General features: G+C 52.7%; 2 protein-coding genes across 2 annotated transcripts; both read right to left on the bottom strand.

Annotated features, from left to right (window-relative positions):
- Positions 1–1,417: 1,417 nt before the first annotated feature.
- LOC308489895 (interferon-inducible GTPase 5-like) lies at positions 1,418–3,751 on the bottom strand (the record flags this gene model as incomplete). Its single annotated transcript, XM_081031515.1, has 2 exons — positions 1,418–2,061; positions 3,187–3,751. 2 exons carry the CDS (start codon positions 3,749–3,751, stop codon positions 1,418–1,420), a joined length of 1,209 nt encoding a protein of 402 aa, XP_080887641.1.
- Positions 3,752–7,028: 3,277 nt separating this feature from the next.
- IRGC (immunity related GTPase cinema) lies at positions 7,029–8,408 on the bottom strand (the record flags this gene model as incomplete). The annotated part of the gene is made up of 1 exon (XM_081030965.1): positions 7,029–8,408. One exon carries the CDS (start codon positions 8,406–8,408, stop codon positions 7,029–7,031), a length of 1,380 nt encoding a protein of 459 aa, XP_080887091.1.
- Positions 8,409–20,086: the final 11,678 nt, after the last annotated feature.

Genomic DNA, 20,086 nt, shown 5'->3' with positions numbered 1-20,086 from the left:
GTGGGCAGTTATCCTTGACTACCAATTGGGGCCTGAATGAACTTCCATGGGGACCCATTCAGTATCGGTCATGGAGGTGTCGGGAGCAGATGAATACCAGTCTGTGCTGAGGAGGAAGCCCCTAGAAAGGGGTGTTCTATTCCTGGGGTGATATCAAGCCTCTGTGATGGAAAACATAGTGCCCTTCAGCTAAATGCAGTGACTCCCCTTGTGTGGTCTGCTCTCACTTGAAGACAGTGCCTGCCTGTGGTGAAATGCTTAACTGCAATAATGCCTAATTTAATACGTGGTTAAAACTAGACCCTGTCCCAGGTTAAGTACAGTTGGTTAAATGTAGTCCTTCCCCTTGGCTGAAACAGGTTGTACCCCTGTTCAGATATTCGTATCTGACCCTGACCCGTAGCGCATGATGCCGACTGTAGGTTAAGTGGTGGCTTCCTTCCCCTATGAACCTCATCTACTCTGACTTAATAACTTAAATCCAAAACCTACCCTCAGTGAAATAGGCCATACAGTTCAATTAGCGCCCTCTCTCATCTGCTCAGTTCAATATGGCACAGAATCTTAGCGTTTCCCAAAGTATGTCTCCAAATTGGTCTGGTCACCCTGCCCTCTTCCCAAATGAGTCCTGACTGTCAAAAGGTGCCACCCCCCCCCTTCAGTAAAGCAGTGGCTCCAGTCCATCCTGCTGAGTCACATCTGTCCACCCCCCACCCCCCATGCCACCTGTTTGTCTTCCTGGCCTTCCCTGACCTCAGGTGGACCCACAGAGTCCTGATGTCCTGTCGTGGGAATCCAGGGGCTGTCAAGAAAAAAGCACAACTGAAGGGGTGAGGGCACTGAGGGCGGCACTCAGGCCAGGTGGTCTGCCCAGAAGTGGGGCGTCTGCAGATCTAAAGAGAGGGCTAAAGTCTGGGAGGTATGAGACCCAGGGCAGGCTCTGGCCCTGCCACTCGCTGAGACCTTAGGAACCTCTCTTAGTGATTCTCAGGGCCCTTCAGAGCTGTGACGGCCACATTCCTCTTACAGAAATGCTTCTGAGTGCTTTGCGCCATTGCCTGCCCCAACCTGTGCAGACACCCTAACTGCCCTCCAGCTAGACAGCTGAGCTCTTTCCTGCCCTGTCAAGCTTAACCTGTCCCATGCCCCATCCCCTCCACCTGCTTCCTAGGGGGACTGCTGGTTGACGTTGCCAGGGGTGGGGAGGGGGTAGGAGTCACCAGAGCAGAGAAGATGGGGGCAGTGGCCAGAGAGGGCATAAGACCCAGGGCACAAAAGCACGAGACAGCACGCGGGCTGAGTCCAGGAGTCAGACCTTGAGTGTCTTCCCATCCCCACACCCGGCCTGGAGACCAGTGGAGGCTGTGCCCTCCCAGCCCTTCGCTGCCATCTCCAGCTGGCCTAAGCTGGGCTGGGATTATTGATTGGGATTCTCTATGAGCTCGTAGTCAGAGTTGTTAAGGAAGGTCTGGGCCAGCACACTCTGAGCGTCCTTGACGGCCACGTCCAGGGATGAGCGGAGCACTTGATAGACGGCGGCGAAAGAGATGCCACAAGTGGCCAGGGCGCCCAGGGTGGGCACATTGAGGAGCTCCTGGGTGAAAGCGTAGGCATTCCTGGAGGCCTGGCCCAGCAGGTCCACCACCAGCGCCTTGGTCACTTTGGTCATCGGGCCCTGTACTGCCCCCAGGATTTTGTGCAGGGGCTGGCCTGTCTGCTCCGCCAGCTTGACGAGGGAGTCCTCGTCCAGGCCGAAGCTGCGGCGGTAGCCTTCCATGGAGCGGATGAGCCTGTGGAGGTCGCACGCCACATCCTGTACTCCCGGCACAGGACTGGGGTTGACGCCACAGGCCACGGTGGCCACCAGCCAGATGTGCTGCCGCAGGGAGTCCGCCTTCTTGTTCAGGATGGGCCTCGAGATACCGGGCAGGGCCGCCAGGAGCGCGTGCCGCTTGTGGCTCTCTACTTCCTTCACCATCGACTCCGCCAGCAGGCAGAAGTCGTACTTGCCCAGCTCAAACATGGAGAGCAGGTAGACCTTGGGGTCCTTCAGGCCCTCCGCTGCAGGAGACAAGAGCACCGTTCAAATGGTCACACCGGAGCAGCTCTGGTGTCCTGACAGCTGCCTGGGCTCAAGCACTTCCCCTGAGTCCGCACCGCACATGGCTTAAGAGTGTCGGCCCCGGCGCTGCCCAAGTTCAGGTACAAGCCTTCCTACTTACCACCCGAGTGGCCTTGGGCAAGTTACCAAACTTCCTGGCCTGTAAAATAGGGTGATCATTGTACCTCCCTCCTAGGGATGTGGTGGCAGTGAGCTGAGTTCGTGGGAATGGTGCCCGGCCTGTGGCGAGCCCTCTCAGTGTTAGGCGCCATCAGCGACAGGTGCCAGCATCTGCATGGGCACAAAGCGTTTGCACTGCTCTAACTTGGTACATACACAAGCCAATACGATGCAAGTGTCAGGTCTCTGTCACCTGTGCCCGAGACATGCCAACTCTCAGCAGATGGCAGCTTGTAGTGTGAGACCAGACTTTTGGCTTTTCTTTTTGCAAGTGCCTGACTTAAGCTTTGAGTGCGAGGCACCCTTTTCAAACAGGCACCTGCTTCAAGGAAGGTTGTCTCAAGGAAACATTTTGGCAGCCACAGGACCAAGTAAAGAGCAAGCTGCCTTCCCCCACCAAGGCTCCTTTGTTTCGGAAAACTTGGTTGATTTCAATATCTGACCATTGGGCAACTTGTTTGGTTTTCCTATGCTTGTAAGTTTCTACTCATGTTTTAAATTCACCAATAGAGAGTGAGCCAGTGGAACCCTAGGCCCCACCCTTGATCTCAATGAAAGCATCACCCCAGGCCTGTGCGCCCCCTCACCCAGGTGTCCTGCATCATTTCCAGGTCCTGTGAGTAAGAGACCCGTATCTTTTCAAAGTCTCCTGGTGGTTATTGCTGAGGGCATCCTGCCATCATAGTAAGAACCTGGAGGGCTAGTCCAGCCACAATGCTGATTGTTAATGGCTGACAGCCGCACACAACACAGCTGTAAGCATTTCACTGTGAGGCCTCCTTCAGTTGCAGTGTGACCTTAGGTGACCCCTTTTCCCACTCTGGACCTCCGCTGGAAGATGAAGGGGAAAGAGCGGGTAATCCTCCAGAGTCCACCCACCCCAGACCCCGGAGCCTGCACCTCACCCTCCAGCCGCTGCCGACAGTCGTCCCGGATCTGGCTGAGCACCCCCTCCTCAGAGAAGGTGCTGGGGCGGCGGCTGCGTGAGGCAGCCAGGTCTACGTCCACCTTGGAGCGAGTGAAGTAGAAGCGCTTGCCCCGCTGGAGGATCCCATGGGCCAGCTGGGCTAGGTTGGCAGTGAAGCTCTCGGAGCTGACGATGATGAGGAAGTCGAAACGGCCCAGCACCACCCACTGGAGGTATTTGTCAGCCTGGAAGGTGGGTGTGCTTATGCCTGGCAGGTCCCAGATGATGACGTTGGGGTACTTGGGGTGCGGGTACGGCATGGGGTCCATGGTCATTTCCACCACTCCCGTGCAAGCCGAGTTGGGGTCCTCATCTCCCAGCCCCCGGATGGCATTGACAAAAGTTGACTTGCCTGAGCCTGTCCCCCCGGTAATGCCAATGTCCAGCCTGACATTCTGTAGCAAATGAAGTGTGGCCTGCAGCTTGGCGGCCACTGCTGGCAGGTTCCCCGCCTCACAGGCCTCCTTCAGGCTGAGGTCTGACTGGGAGATTGTGCTTGCCATGGGCTGCCTGATCCCCAGGGCTCCGTCTCCAGGACTTGATGACCTTTGGCAAGACAGGTAAGGGAGTGTTTTTACTGAGTTTCTCTGTCTTCTCTATGGTCCCCAGCAGGCCCAAGGCACTTGAGGCATCACCAGTAATAGTACTGAAAGGCTAACACTATGCCAGGTCTAGTGCTCAATGGCTTTCTTTCAGTTAACACTCATCACTGCCAGGTTCTCCCTCTGGAGTATCTCATAAAATCCTCCACTGCCAGAGAAGGAAATCGATCCCCTTACTCTCCAGCTTTGGCAGCGAGAGAAGAAATCCCTGGAGGCCCAAGGCCTCCAGCTAGTGCATGGGGGGTGGGAATGGAGCTGAGGTCTTCTGATCCTAGAATTCCAGTTCTTAAATAACTTGGAGGGCGTTTACCATGTTCCAGGCACTGCAACCATCAGCGTAGGGCATTGATTAAGAGCTGGAACCCTCATCATCGCCGACAGTAGTTACTTTGACGTTTACTCTGAGCCAGCCACTGTTCTAACCACGGGCATAATTTCATTAAGTCCTCGTTAAGGAGGTAAAAGTCACTTGCCAGATGTCTTACAGCCCGCACCACAGCCAGTACATGGACCAGAGCCAGCTCCCTCTGATCCGTTTGCCATACAACCCTTCCCTCCCCCCGGTCCTTGCACAATTCAGCACCCACTATGTGACAGGACCTCTTTGGGTGCTACAGTTCCAACGCCAGGAAAAGAGACCCAAAGGGTCTGATGCCTTTGTGGAAACATCGCCCACCCTCGCTGCCTGGCTTCTGAGGACCCGCGTCTGCTGAGGAACCCCAGGGCTCACCCAGGCCAGCCCCGTCCTGCCGCGGAGCCTCGGGGCTGCCACTGGTATGATGGGCGGGGGCTGCCAGTGCTGACTTCTGGGAATGTATGACTGTGTCTAGTCCCTGCCATCCCAGGGACTTGCCTGGTGACACTGGGCAATCCATGTCCCTTCTGCAGCTTTTCTTTCCCCCATCTGTGAGGGATGCGGGGGGGGGGGTGTCAGCTTCACCTGTCACATGGAGAAATGACTCCTCAGAGCCCTCCCAGCTTTGCTGTTTTAGGAAGACCTGGGGCCTTACTGTTGATGAGGTTCAGGCAAGGACCAGCTTGGGAAGGGCTTGGAATATCAGGCTGAGATTGATCTTTATCTGTGGGTAGCCATGGAAGAGGGTTAAGCAGGGGAGGGACAGGTCCACTGTGGACATTAGAATGAGCCCTCTGTGGCCTCATGGGGAATGAGACGATATGCGGCAAGGTGCTGGGGCAGGAACTGGGTGGAGAAGATGAGGCCTGAGCTTGAATAGCAGATAAAGTCAAGATGGGGGACAGAGAATCTCCGGAGAGATGGAGGTAGAAGGGACAGGACATGGCAACCACTCAAAGACAAAAGTAACCCATTCTGCCTCTTAGGCCCAGTGTGGTAAGAGCACGTGTTTTTCACGCCCAACCTTCCCATCCCAGCCACTCAGGAGAAGTCCTGTGTTTAGAATGATGCCTCAGGGCCCACATGTATAGGGACATGGGTTGTGATTTGAGAATGGTTTTGGAAGGGACCATCTGTCTTGTGCATTGGGGGGCCTGAGATTTCCCTACTGTGATCCCAGCACCCCTTTTGGTGCAGAAAGGCCTGTGTGAACCCTAAATGGTCCTGGCAGAGCCAGTGAATGGGGAGGCCTCGGGGAAGAGAGGAATCTTTTTGCAAAACAGAGAGCTCTTCAGCCAATAGACTCAATACCCTCTTCAATCGTCAGGTAAAAATGGATCCTGAGTCTGGAACTGTTTCCTCGGGTCGGGTCATGTGAGGCCCCTGGATGGGGCAAGAACCCTCAGCAGATCCTGGGACGTGCACTTGAGTGTTTGTGAGCACCTGGGGGTGAGGCACCTGCTTGCTAGCGGTCCACACACCACCTCCAGAGAGCCTTCCGTGCGCTCCTGGGAACTCACCCTTCTTCTCCACACCTACCTCCGACCCTTCTCTGACCCTTGTTCAAGCCCACAGAAGCCCTTGGGGCAACCCATCACGTGCAAACCCCCCAATCTGGTAGTTCTTGAATGTTTTTCATCACACACGACCTTAGACTTAGCCAATGAACTTGGTTTCACTGAGCCGCCTGGGCCAGACACAGATACCCTTGCCTAATGTGTTGCATGTTCCCTCTGTCACTTGCAGCCACGTGCAGCTTTCAGATCCCAACAGGGTCGCCTTCACTCTCAGACCCAGAGCCTTTCAGCACAATCCGTTTCATGTACCCGCATTTGCGCTTGCGCACGCGTGTACACACACACACACACACACACACACACACACACAACCATGCGGAGATAGACAGGTAACGCCAGTCTCAGCAAACTACTATGAACCTTACACCCATAGCATCAAAATCACGGGGACTTTCCAGGATTCCCCCCAATCAGACACACCAGCAAGCTCACCACCACACATTCACATGCAGACACGCCCTCCGTCTTTCTGAAACCACCCATTCTAGGTGGTGGACTTGGTCCTCTGTCCCCTCTGTCCTTTGATACCCAGAGAAACTTCCCACCTGCTCCCTCACCACCTCTACTCTCACTCTGTCTTCCATAGGCTCCACACGGAGGCCAGCCCAGGGGCCACGTGGCCTCCCCTGTCCCTGCCCCCCAGCCCCACCATCACTCACAGGCAGCAGGGCCGGCCCAGGATGCCCTGTCTTCCCCCATTTAACCCAGTTGCTAGGCAGCATTGTGCTGACCCTGGGCACCGATTGGCTGCCCCTCCCCCCTTCAGAGGAGGCCTTTGGGAAACTGGGGTTCTCAGAAAGGGATATGACAATTGAAACTAAAATAAATCCCCACCCACTCAACCACCCACACAGGATGACAGTGGTTCCTTTCTTGGATTTAGGCTGGACTACCCTGTCAACGCACAAATGCCCCTTGGCCGCTTAGGGACCAGGGAGAGAGCTACCACCAAAGAGTACTTGGCCCACCATCCATACCTTGCACTTTGCTCTCTCCAGGGTCAATTCCCATCCCAGTTCAGCGTATCCCTCTTTGACTTGGGCCCACCTGCCTCCCCTGCATACCCCGCCTTTCCCCAGCTCCACCACGATGGCATGCCTTTGTCACTCTCTCAGACCTCTCTCCACACCCCACCCCTCAGCAACTGCAACTCTCATTTTCACCACATTGACCTTTTTGTTTGTTTGGATGGTTGGCTTTGTTAAAGCTTGGTTTGTGGGTGAGGCAGGGGGTTGGGGATTGTACTTTATTTCTCTTCCAAGTCACGCTTCTTCCAGCTGTCGAGAATGTACTTGAGTAGGAGGCCAATCTTTTGGCGGGTCGTGAGTGGGGCTTTCTCGCCACCTCCCTCCCCGGATCCCCACGTTTCCACGCCATTGTCACCAGCTGCCTCCAAGCCGACCTCAGTCTGGGGCTCATCCTCCAGCGCCTTGATGCGGACCCGCTGGGCATCTTCGGCCATCTCATTGAGGCAGCCCTGGAGCATGGTGTAGACGGTGCCGAAGCTGATGCCACCGGCTACCAGTGTACCAAACACAGGGATGCCCTTCTCAAAAGCCCGGGCCACCCGCATGGCACCATCAGATGACTGTGAGTAGAGCCTCAGGACAGTCTCAGGTGAGAACTCATTGGCCAGCGGGGAGCGGATGACCGAGCGCAGGTCACCGGCCTGTTTGCCCACCTGCTCGGCCAGCTTGGCCAGTGAGTCGTCATCCAGGCCAAAGCTGCGGTGGTAGCCACGCAGCGAGCGAAGGAGCAGAGCGTCGTCGTAGGCGGCCGCCAGCCCTGGCACAGGCAGGGCCTGGATCACGCCCGACACCAGGGCTGTCTTGAGCACTTGCTCCTGGAGCATGTCTTTCTTCTTCTGCAGGGCTTCCAGCGAGATATCAGGCAGCGACAGCAGGCCGGCATGGCGCTGGTGGGCAGGCAGGTCATGCTCCCAGGTGGACATGAGCAGCGGGAAGTCATAGCGGGTCGGTGAGAGGTTGGACACGAGGAAGACACGGGGGTCTGTCACCCCGACCGCCCGTAGCCTCTCGGTACAGTGGTCACGGATCTCCTGCAGGACGGTGGCCTCAGTGAAGCCCGAGGGCCGCTGGGTACGCGTGGCCGCTAGGTCCTCATCCACCTTGGTGCGCACAAAATAGAACTTCTTGCCCTGGCGCAGGATCTCAGAGGCCAGGCGGGTCTCCACGGCCCCGCAGCGGCGGGGGGACACCAGCAGGAAGAAGTCGTACCGGCCGAAGTCCACTTCCTTCAGGTACTTGTCAGCAGGGCAGCCCAGACACCCAGCTCCGGGCAGGTCCCACAGGGTCACATCAGGAAACTGCGGGTGAGGGTAGGATGCGGGCTGCATAGTGGTCTCGATGACGCCAGTGAGCGCCGCGCCTGGGTCCTCGGCCCCCAGGCCACGAAGGGCGTTGATGAGGGACGATTTGCCAGCGCCCGACTCGCCTGTGACACCCACCTCCAGGTGGGTGCTCTCTGAGGACGCCAGCAGCTCCCGGAGGCGAGAGGCGGCCTGGGGGATGTCCCCTGACTCAAACGCGGTGCGCAGGGCCTCCAGCTCCTCTTTGGCCATGAGGATGGTGGTTTCCTCCTCCCCTGTCGACTTCGAAGTAGCCATGGTGACCAGAGGTTCAGAGGGCACTGGGGATGGGAGAGTCACAGGATAGACGCGTGGTCCTCCCGGTGTCTGGGGGTGGGGGATAAAAGGGAGCCAGTCATGCCAGTCCTGGGCTTTGCAAGGGGCAGGGAGGGAGACACACCAAGGATTGAAGGAAGTCCCTCTGGAACCCCACAGCTCTCTCCTTCTCAAACACCCAGGGCACGTTTTGAATTATGAGGCTTTGGAGTCTGACAAGCCCAGTTTCCCATCGCGTCCCTGCCACTAACTTGCTCTGTGACCTGAAACAAAAGGAGGCACCTCTCTGAGCCTGTTTGCTTCTCTGAGTAACAGTCATCGTGTCTGACCTGCCTCCTGAGGTGCTAAGGAGTTTTCGGGATAATCTCGGAATGGGACGGTTTGATGGGCAGCTTGTGACCCATGCAGTCAGACACAGCCCTTGCACTTAGAAGGCCCAGTTCTTGGCTTAATGCTCATCTACTGACACTGATTGAAATTCTTAACAATATTTGAACCAGGTGCCCTGAATTTTTCTTGTGTACTGGGCCCACCAATTATGCAGCCAGGCCTGCCAAGAAAATGGCATAAGCCCAGCTCCTGGACCCAATCAAGAATAGTGGCTATGCCCCTGCCACCCGTTACTGGGAGCAGTGTGAAATGAAGGGGAAGGAGACCCTACCCTGGGACCAATCTTGGCTCGGCCACATACTCGCTGAGTGATTGGGGCGAGTTACTTAACTCTGCCTCACTTTTCTCATCGGCAAGATGAGAATAACTATAGTAATAGCAAAACACCTTCCAGCGTTGTTGAGAATTAAATGAGTTAATACATATAAAGCACTTAAAATAGTGCCTGGCACAGAGCAAGTGGTTGTGTTAGCAGCAGCAGCACCATTATGAATATTAGCAGCTCCATCATGAAGCTGTGTGACTTTGAGCAAGTCCCTGCCCTCTCTGAGCCTCGACTGCAGAGAACCCTGCCCGCCTCGCAGGGCTGCTGTGACATTTGTGAGCCCCATCTGTCTATCCCTGAGCCAACTTTGAGGGCATTTTGGGTTCAGCTGGTGGAAGAAGCCAAGAATGGGGGTGTTCCCAGACACTGGGAGTCCTCCTCATTCAACACCCAGTGCTGCCGTGGCTGGCCTTGCCAGGTCAAGTCCCCTTCCCACCCCACCCCCCCAAAGCCCGTCATATGGTCTGTCCTCGGATCCTGCCCTCCTCACCTTGGAGCTTTCCAGGCCCTCCCTCTTCCCAGTCACATACTCTCTGGTCCCTCGCCTCTAAAATCTACTTCCTCGCTGACTAAGACTCTTCAGAGAATCTTGAGAGACAACTACATCTGGGGTCACTGTCCCCATCAGATGGAGGGGGACTGAGACTCAGACCAGACACATGATGTCTCTGCTCAGAGCCACCGCCAGGACTCAAAACCGGGTCCCTAGCTCCTTCGCCCTCTGAAGAGCTGCTCTACCTTCAGCCGCATGTCTTTGCCTTCCCCTTGTCTCCTTGGCTGACCGTGTCCCACCTCCACCGCCCAACCCCACAGAAATTTGTCCGTACTACATTGTTCCTGCCTGGTCTGACCCCCACCCCTAGTGTGGCCATGCCCCCGTGCTGTGCCCCTCCCTCCTGTGCCCTGCCCCCTCACCCACATCAGGGTATGGAGACTGAGTACCTGGGACAGGTCCCAACAGCAAGCAGCAGGCAGGTCAGTGGCCCTGGGGTGGAATTGGGGCCAAGGGAGCTGGGATTGGGAGTGGAAGCCCCACCCACAGGACCCAGCTCAGAGCCCCGCCCTGGGGACTCACCTGCCCTGCAGACTCTCCCTCTCCCTTCACACTCTCCCCACGATGGGGTCTCCTTTCCTGTTAGCCCAAGGTCAGACCCCGTTGCTAAGACCCATTATAACAGCAAGCAGCAGCTTATTGGTCAGCCAGTCCCAGTGCAATAATGTGACAGTGATGTCAGGGGGCGGGGTCCCACAGTGGGTAGGGACCCCACCCCCCAGCTGCTCATGGAGCCACCACTCAGTCCCACTGGGCCCTCAGCCCCCACAAGGGACCTAGAGAGAGATCTTTCTAACACCAAGACTTGTTCATAGCCCGTCCGTGGTCCCCACCAGGCCCAGGACAAAGTCCCAGCATCTGAGGGCCTGGCCACGCTTACCACCCGCCCTTCATTTCTCTTCCATCCACGGACCCCAAACAAGTCTTTCACTTCTCTGCAATATCTACTCGCCTACCCACCTGCGCTGAGGGTGGTGACTTAGTTTAGCCAGGGAGGGTGAGCTGAGCGGAAACGCTGGGGAGAGGCCAATGTGGTCACTGCCATCTCGACCCTGCCTGGCTCTGGCGACGACTCAGGGCCTGTGGTGGCAACAGGGCAGCGCCCACACCTCAATGCAGCATCTACTATCCAGGTTGCCTGACTCTGGCCTCCTCCTTCCCAGGAGTTTTAACATCCTCTCCTACCCTCCCCCCCCCCCCGGCCCATCCTCCAAATAAATCCCAGCTCAGGTGCTAACTCTTTGACTCTTGGTGACGCCTTTCTCCATTCTGCTGTCTCCCTCCTCTGCTTCCTCATGACCATTTCAAATGGCATCCATGTGGTAAAGAGCGAGATGGAAGTATGGAGAGGTGTGAATGAGAAAAGGAGGAGGCAAATGCCCCCTAAGAAATGGGGGAGTTAGGGTGGGGAAAGAGACTCCCCAAGATAAAAACAGAGGGAGAAACAGGCAGGAAGACACAAAGGACGAGAGACCATGTCAGAAAGAACCAGAAAGAGCATCAGAGGCACAGTTACAGAGAGAATGGCAAGACCCAGAGTCTGAGAGATGGGGATCAATGTGTGTGCGTGGGGGTGGGGAGGGACGACATGATACATTCAGAGAAGGAGCTGAAGGTCTAGAGACCAAGACTCAGGACCCCTCGCCCATCGGGGACACCCCTCTACCTGCAAGTCCAGCCTCTGCCTCTGCAGCTTCCAAGCCTCCACTCGACCCTCCAGTCCTTTCGTAGCTGTCTCCAGCCTGCCTTCCCTCCTGGCCCCCTCTCTGCCCAGGCCAGTTGCCCTGAGGTCTCTCCATTCCATTTCCTGAGATGGAGCCAGAGGGCCCTGCTACTCCTTCCCAGGATTTTCCTAAATCCAAAGTTCGCTTCAGCAAAGGAACCTCTGAAAACAACTCAGGAGCTAAAGGCCTAGAAAGAGGATAGACCAGCCCAAGGCCACACCAAGAGTTGGGGAAGTGTGGTCTGCTGACCGCATAACTCAAGATTCTTAAACCACAGGCAAGAGAGAAATGCAAACCAGCAGCCACACACACTCATTCACACCCTCATTGACACACAAATGTACAGAGACCGGGAGATTAAAAAATATTCTCAGACATTTCCAGACACCAAACACACAGACCAAGACTCTTCCCCCAAATCCACAGATACACACACCTGGCCCAAGAGGGAAGACCCTCAAATACAGAGTCAGTACAGAAAAGCAAAAGTCAAACGTACACCTCGTACACCGCACACATTCAGGCACAGACAGACTTACAGACCAGAAGAGACACAATTACATACAGACAACACACACAGACTGTGTCCCCTGAAACCCACTGCATTTATTCATGACCGTCATTCATTCTGCTCCGGTTCCTGATCCCATGTGCCCAACCAAGAGCCAGCGTCCCAGAAGTACATCGGATCCTGCCCTTGGGGGCTCCAGGTCTGAGGACAGGGAGATGGTGGCACCAGGGTGACAGCTGCAGGGCACCTGCACAAACGCATCTGATGCAGGCTGGCATGCTGCCAGGGGCAATTTTCCCAGCTTCTAGTGCTCCAGCCCTAGAGAGGCTGCACATTTGCCAGTCATGGAATGGAGAGACCTCCTCTGCCCTCTTCATTCATAGAACATTCAGCACCTTTCTAGGTAGGCCACATCCTGGGCTGGGTGCTGGGAACAAAGCAATGACCAAGACAGCCCCGGGCTCTGATCCCGCAGGACTCAGAATCCAGCAGGGGAGTCAGACCCATCCCTAAACAGTAATGACTCAGAGCAGGCAGGACAGGGGTGGGGGACCCCAAAGGACCATGGGAGCACAAAGGGAGCACATGACTCAGCCTGGGGCTCAGGGAGGGCTTCTTGGAGGAGGGGGCAGCTGAGCTGAGATCTGAGTAGGAGTGAGCCTCACAGCCCGCTAGGGAATTCCCTCCTAAGCCAGGGGTCCAGGCCGTGCAAAGACCCTGAGTTGAGAGAGAGCTCTCGTTTGCCCAATAATTTACTCAATTATTTGGTCGTTCCACAAATATTTGTTTAGACCTGAGGTGTGAGTCCCTGTACTGGCCCTGAGGTGTGAGTCCCACTTGTCCCTGCTCTTACAGACCTCATGGGCTGGTGGGACATCTGGCATGATCCGCCACAGAGGCAGTGTTCACTTACCGCGCATTCACCACGAGCCAGGTGCTCTGTGAGCCCATCAGATGGATGGAGTAACTCGTTTAACCGGGACAAAATTCTGCTCTCCCACATGTCATCCTAAGACAGACATAAAACCCAGGAGCTGGGACTGGAATAGAGAGGAATGAGACAAATGAGACAAATTTATTTACCCATTTCTTCCACAGATTCTCCATATAATCAAATCAGAAGTACCACTTGTCAGGTGCATCGTTTTCTGTCCCACTAATAAAGGAAAACAATGCTGCCAATAAAACTATGACACGCTATTTCCTCATCGCTTAAATTTTTTTATTCACATTTTCTGAAAGAGCTCTTCGTAGACTTAACTTAAATTATCGTATATCACTCATATGTGTGTCTCTAACTAGGTAAATAAATTGGCTAAGCTCTTCCTGAAACCACACAGTCTGACTGTGGAGTCACTTCCGCCTCCGAGCCGTGGACGTCCATGCTTTCCCACACCACTCTCCTTTGTGCCATGGGGAGTAACCATGATGCTATTAAAAGCAGCTCCATTATCACATCCAGGTAGTGACAGTTTCATCACGACTGCCGGGCTGACAATAATCGTAAAGCACCATCAACTGTGATTTCCTGATTTCAACATTGCTAAAATGTGGGAAAGTGCATCTTAGAATGAGTGAAGGTGTTTCCTGAGTGTCCACACTGTGTCTGCCAGGCTGGGAATTCAGCAAGGATGGAGACTTTTCTGTGCCAAGGGCCTGTTGGTTAATGTTCATGAGCTGGCAGGGACCAAGACAACCCCAGCCATGCCCTTATAGGACTCAGAGTCCAGTGGGAGACACAGACTCATCCCCTGACAGTGATGACCCACAGTGGGTTAAGTAGGGATGGAGGTGCCCAGAGGGGTGCAAGAGCCAAGGGGGTGCCTGACCCAGCAGGACCTCGTGGAGCGGGGGGGAGTCAGCAAAGGCTTTTTAGAGAAAGTTCATTCGTTCAACACACACTTTCTGAACACCTGCTCTGTGCCAGGCCCTGTGTTGGCTGAGGCTAGGGAGGTCTGACAGCGTCAGGAACTTGTTGCAACGATGTTGCTAACTTTTTTGTTTTTTAATCAGAGGGATTATTCTTTATGAATTTGTACCAACTGGACAGTTAACCAAGTTTACTATTTGGAAGAGCTGAAAAAGCTGCGTGAAAAAGTTAGACGACCTGAACTTTTGGCCAACAATTCGTGGCTCTTGCATCACGACAATGCACCAGCTCACAGGGCACTGTCTGTGAGGGAGTTTTTAGCCAGTAAACAAATACCTGTATTGGAACACCCTCCCTACTCACCTGATCTGGCCCCCAGTGACTTCTTTCTTTACCGGAAGATAAAGGAAATATTGAAAGGAAGACATTTTGATGATATTCAGAACATCAAGGGCAATACAATGACAGCTCTGATGGCCATTCCAGAAAAAGAGTTCCAGAATTGCTTTGAAGGGTGGACTAGGCGCTGTCGTCTGTGCATAGCTTCCCACGGGGAGTACTTGGAAGGTGACTGTAGTGATACTCAGCAATGAGGTGTGTAGCACCTAGGTATGTTCATACCTGAATAGGTATGATACTCAGCAATGAGGTATGTTCTCTAGGATGAGTTCGTGAACTTAATTGTCCGACCTCCTAGAGCTATAACTGGGACCAAGACAGCCCTGGTCCTCTGCCTCCTGTTTCTCCTGCGCACTTTGGATCCTCCTTTCCTCTCTGTGCTTTTCTCTCTGTCTATGAACGATCCTAAAGCACTTCCCTAGCAATATCTACACAGTATGTCTTTCACCTTCTCTCTGTTCTCCATAATCCTGGGGAAACCTGAAGTTAGTCCCCAGGATTCAATCATTCACTCACTGAAATACGGATTCTGTGCTGTGGTCAGTTCTAGGCACAGACGCAGTGGTGACACATAGATGGCACTTGCCTTCATAGCGCTTATATTTTTTGAAAGATAAAAATAAGATGGTGTCAAGTAGTGATAAGAAAAAAGAAAAACAAGAAAGCAAGGGTAAGGAAGGGGGTGGGGGTTGGTTGCCTATAACTCTGTAGGCACAAGCCACTCTTCCCATCAAAAGGGGGAGTCTCTGTCCTCTCTCCTGGAGTCTGAGCTGACCCTGTGACAGTGCTTTGGTCAGCAGAAGATAGCACAAGTGACATTCTGGGACTTCCAAGCCCACGCCTTAAAAGGTTTGATTTCTCCTTCTCAGAGCCCCAAGCTACCATGTAGAGGTCCCATTACCCTGCTGGAGAAAACCCGTGGAGAGACAGAGGCCATCTAGAACATTCCAGTCCCAGCGAGTCCAGCTGAATGCAGCCACAAGAGTGACTTCAGCTGACACCACCTGGGAGTAGAAGAACCAGCTGAGTCCAACCAACCCACAGACTTGTTGTCATTAAATGTTATTTAATGTTGTCATTAAAATGACTTTAGGTCATTAAATAGCCAAATGATTTGGGGGAGGAAGTGTGCTATTTTATAGTGTTCTGGCAAGGTCTATCTGAGAAAGTGACATTCTATTTGAGCAGAGATCTGAATGAAGTACGGAAATAAGTCATGTGGACAACAGGGGGGAAAGCATTCTAGGCAGAGGGCGTGGAAGTGCAAAGGTCCTGAGGCAGAACCAAGTCTGATACCTATGGGGGGAATCATGGTGACTGGTGTGGCTGGAGGAGAGTGACAAGGGAGTGACTTTTAGGCGGGTTTATATACCTGTCACCTGGGAGGGAATCCAACGCCTTTCGGGAGTGTCATGAGAGTGAGTCAGGAATGAGGTGAGGATCCCTCTTCATTCGGTGATACGGTTTGGTCAGAATGATGGCCAGTACTAGAGCCAACAAGTGAGACGCTGACCTTGGGGACAAAATTTAAGGGGGTGCCATAAAACTCCGTTATCAAGACAAATGATAGTTTAATGCAATACTTTTTAAAATAAAAATTAATGTAAAAATCCATGATATTTCAATGAACAAAATATTGAGAATTTAAATAAAGACCAAATGCCTGCCGAGCCGTGTTGGTACCTGAAGAAAAAGGCAAAACGTGCACCCCTGGCTTCGATGGAAACAAACTCATCAATAATATTTTCAAAATCGACTACTTCTTGCAGTTTTGCATTTTCAGTCGAGAGAATTTTCTTTCATGTTCAACAGTTTCTCTTGACCAAATGATGATGTTAAATCATTTTTACTTAACTTACACTGAAATAAAATTATACTAAATTCTGTTTTGATATAAATGAAATAGTTTAACTCAAACTAATACGAGTTTTGATATACCCTTTTGATAATTTCTCAATATTTTTTTCAACTACTTTAGTGTTCTGGGGGGAAAATGGGCATTTATATATAGATATTAAAAAATATATATATATATAATTAATGCCTATTAACAATATATATATAATATATATACTTCCTTCAGTTTCCTGAAGGAATTAGGCAGAGGGGGTGGGCTGGGGAGTCAGGGTCAGCCTGCAGAGAAAAACAGGCGCCCCCAGGCAGAAGCTGGGGCTCTTGAAGGCAACAACATGGCATCACCTGTTACTGAAAGAGCTCTTCGTAGACTTAACTTAAGAGGACAGAGATTATCATATATCACTCGTTTGTGTGTCTCTAACTAGGGAAGTAAATTGGCTAAGCTTTTCCTGAAACCTCCCTCTTAGGAGGGAGGGTTGAATGTGTGCATTTAATTCGTTAACAGGTGATGCCATATTGGCCTCAAGAAACTGACGTTTAAGGATTGAAGGAATGGATTGACTTCTCCCTGGAGTCTGCAGGGGAGAAGGGCTATCCAGGGGGCCTCACCTGGGTGAAGATGACACCGAGGGAAGTGGAGGGAAGGCGTTCCTTGAACCCCTGACTCACTATTTCTTACTTTTAATTTATAACTGTCACTTTCGATCCCATTTCATTATACATTTTAGAATTCTCTTTAAATACATGAAAGGCAAGCTTTTAAAGTGTATTAGAAACATTGTAGGATATGTAGAACATAAATAATGGACACTCCTGTCATCAGGATGCCTGCTGCTGACTTGCTCCTAGCGGGAGGGGAAGAAGCGGCCAGGCAAGAGTGTAAGGGTGAAATTTGGTAAATCCCTTAGACTTAGCTAGTTTGCAGTTAGATCTACCCTGATATTCAGCTGTTTTCTCTTTGTTTCTCCCCTCACTAATTGACTTAAAAAACTGTTTTGTTCCCGTTCCTAAACCCACACATACCTCGTTAATCTATTTAATCAGCAGAATGCTAACCTGGAAAGGGCAATTTCTTAATCCTCAGGTGCCCAGACACCAGAATCCAATTTGCAACTCCCTTGCGGTTTTTACTGGTGACATATAAAGTCCCAGGAGCGATGGCCGAGACTGAGTCAGGAGTCCAGAGTGCGGAGATAACATTATCTTTAAAAAGAGCCAAGGAAGTGATGTCAGCCCTCGGAGCTACCTGACTGACCCCCCCGCCTTTCGTTTGTTCTTCTTGTGTCCCTATAAAACCTTCTGCCCAGTCTAGGACGAAGGAGATGGCCTTTGGACACGAGTCCACCGCTCTCCCAGAATGCCGGCATTCTGAATAAACCTGCTTTTCTTTCCACCAACCTTGTCTCTCGATTTTTAACTTTCTTAAGTGGCATGCAGCCAGACCCTTAGCACGGTATCAAGAGGACACTAGGGATTTCGACTGTTCTGATGTTTTCTGTCTTTCAGCTGAGCCCTGAGAGGCACTGCTTGTTCCTTGTTTTTGTATGTTTTCAATAATTTAAGTTTTTTAACTTGAAAAATATGTCCACATGTATGCCCATGTGGAATATTAGAAATGTACAATAAAATTAAAATCTCTGCCCAGGCTAGGCCCTCCCTGGCCCCTCAAAGTCCCTTTCTCCCCCTGCAGACTTCAGGGTCCTGATCGTTAGTTAAGTCATTGCTTCCGACTGGAGCATTTCCTGAGCATGTGCCTGCTCGGTGGGGATGAATCATATCCTGGCCTCCAGTCTCACAGAAACAGCTTCTTCCTTCCTCGAGCCCTCCCTGGCCACCCCAAGCTCCCCTGTGTTAGGTCAGCTATGGGCATGGTCAAAGCGGCCAGGAGCCAAGTCAGACCCCTCCTCGCATGACGGAAACTGGGGCCCCTGACATTTCCCGGAAGAGGCAGCAGACCGCTGGTGCTGGTGCGATAAACAACTTCCAGATGCAGCTGCCCATGCCGATCTGTGCTGGGGGCCTGCTCATCTGCCACCTCACTCAGCCAGCCACCACCCCCAAAATCGCATTTATGCCTCCCTCGCTCTGCCCTGGGCATGACTTCCCTGGGGGCGCAGAATAAAGCACTCACCTTTCTCGACCCACCTGACTCTCACCCCCGCCTTAGAGCAGGCATCTTCCAGACAGAGGCCACATTGGGTGCAGAAAGAGGCTTTTGGAGTGGAATACATATCCTGACTGTGAGTCTAAGTGTGTTCCTCTACCCCAGTGATAATAGTAAAGGCTACTCTTTACCGGTGCTGAATTTTGTCCACGCGTACTGTCCTGATTTCTGGGCTCATGTCGACTCTTCCAGCCTAACTCTTTCAGCCCTCACATCAACCCTACAAGTACAAGCCAAGTTCTTACTCCTGGATTGTTTTATGCTGCTAGATGTTGGGGTGATTTGCTACACGGCCCAATAACTGGAATGCCCTCTTCCTTTCTGTCTGTTCGCCAGTTCCCCTCCTTCCCTCGTTTGCTGTCCCAGCCTCTCCAACACAGTGTAAGCCGTTCCCTGTAGGAAATTCTTTCTGTTGAAACACCTAAGATGCTTTTTCTTTTCCTTACTGATTCCTGTTGATCCACCCCCACATCTTCTTTGCTAATAGAACCCTGTTTTGTCCAGAATCTAGGGACAGCCTTGTACCTTCTAAGAGGCTGGGCCTTTCTCAACCCCAGGGACTGAATCTTGATTAGAAGTTAGTCAGAAAAAAAAAAAGAAAAAAAAAAGAAGTTAGTCAGGATAATCCATAACCTTGTCAGGGTTTGACCGGCTCAATTCTGGCCAGAGGGACATGAGGGAAGTCAGCGAGGGGAAGGGCTTTCTGAAAGGACAAGGACAGGAAGCGGCCTCTTCCAGCTTTGGATATGATTTTAGGAGGCATGATGCTGGAGCTGCAGCCATCATCTTGCAAACAGCAACATGCTGAGCGGGCTGAGCCGCCAGGTAGCTTCTCCATGATTCCTTTGAATTGCTGAACTAATGACCTCTGGGTGGCCCCTGCCGCCATTCTTTCTGTTTTGCTGTATAATACTAGCTACTCAGGCTTTTGTATGCAGTTCCCTCTGCCTGGAATGGCCCCACCACCACCCCAGATATCTGCACGCCCTCTCCGTCACCCCTTTCAGGTCTCTACTCAGATGTCACCTTGCAGGGGCCTCTTAACCCACCCCATATAAAAATGCATCCCTGTCTCAGGACTCTCCATTTCTCTTCCGTGCCCTGTGTTTTCTCCACAGCACTTATAACCATCTGGCATGTTATGTCATCTGCAGGTCTCTGGTCCCAGAATCCCCAGCCCAAGATAGGCCAGGCTTCCCTTGGCCCCAGAGGAGAGAGTAGACCACATCAGAGCCCTGTTTGAGGCTGCAACCACCGAAAAAGGAAACCCAAACCACTCGGCTATGGGATGCAGTTCATTCAGATTTAGTGACAGCAGGAACACTGAGCCCAGGCAGAAGGGTGCCCCTGGTGGGGTGCAACGGGCACTCTAAAAGCCTGGGAACGGGGTGTATTTGATTCTCAAGCCCCACCTTGGCTGCCGAGGACTTTGCTAGACCCTAAAGAGGGAGAAAGAAGTTGTTTCCCGATGTTCTGAAGAAGAGACACAGTCCTACTGTGAGGGAGTAGGCTGGTGTTGGGGACACCCTAGTTTGAGGAAGAATGCTTAGGCTTAATCTTTGGGACTCCCAATCTGGAAAAGAATGTGTAACCATGAAGGTGTCTCTAGTCTGAGGAAGGAGGTATCGCCTCTGGGGCCCTGGTGTGAGGAAAGAGGGCTAGGCTTGGGGAAGCCCTAATCTGAGCGAGGAGGCTCACCCCTGGTTCCTGACTTTCTCACCAGAAGCTTCCAGGCCCCTTACAAGTGCTCTAGTAGAGGGGAGCCAGGGCGCCATCTAGACACCTTCGGGACAAGAGGCGTCTCCCGGGAGAGGGTGGGTGAAGTGTGATTGCTCAGAAGAGTGTTGCGGTGACCAGGGCGGCCACT

The sequence above is a fragment of the Rhinolophus hipposideros genome (assembly GCF_964194185.1).
Source record: "Rhinolophus hipposideros genome assembly, chromosome: 21".
Classification (NCBI taxonomy): Eukaryota; Metazoa; Chordata; class Mammalia; order Chiroptera; family Rhinolophidae; genus Rhinolophus; species Rhinolophus hipposideros.
This window is presented reverse-complemented; position numbering and strand designations above follow the sequence as displayed.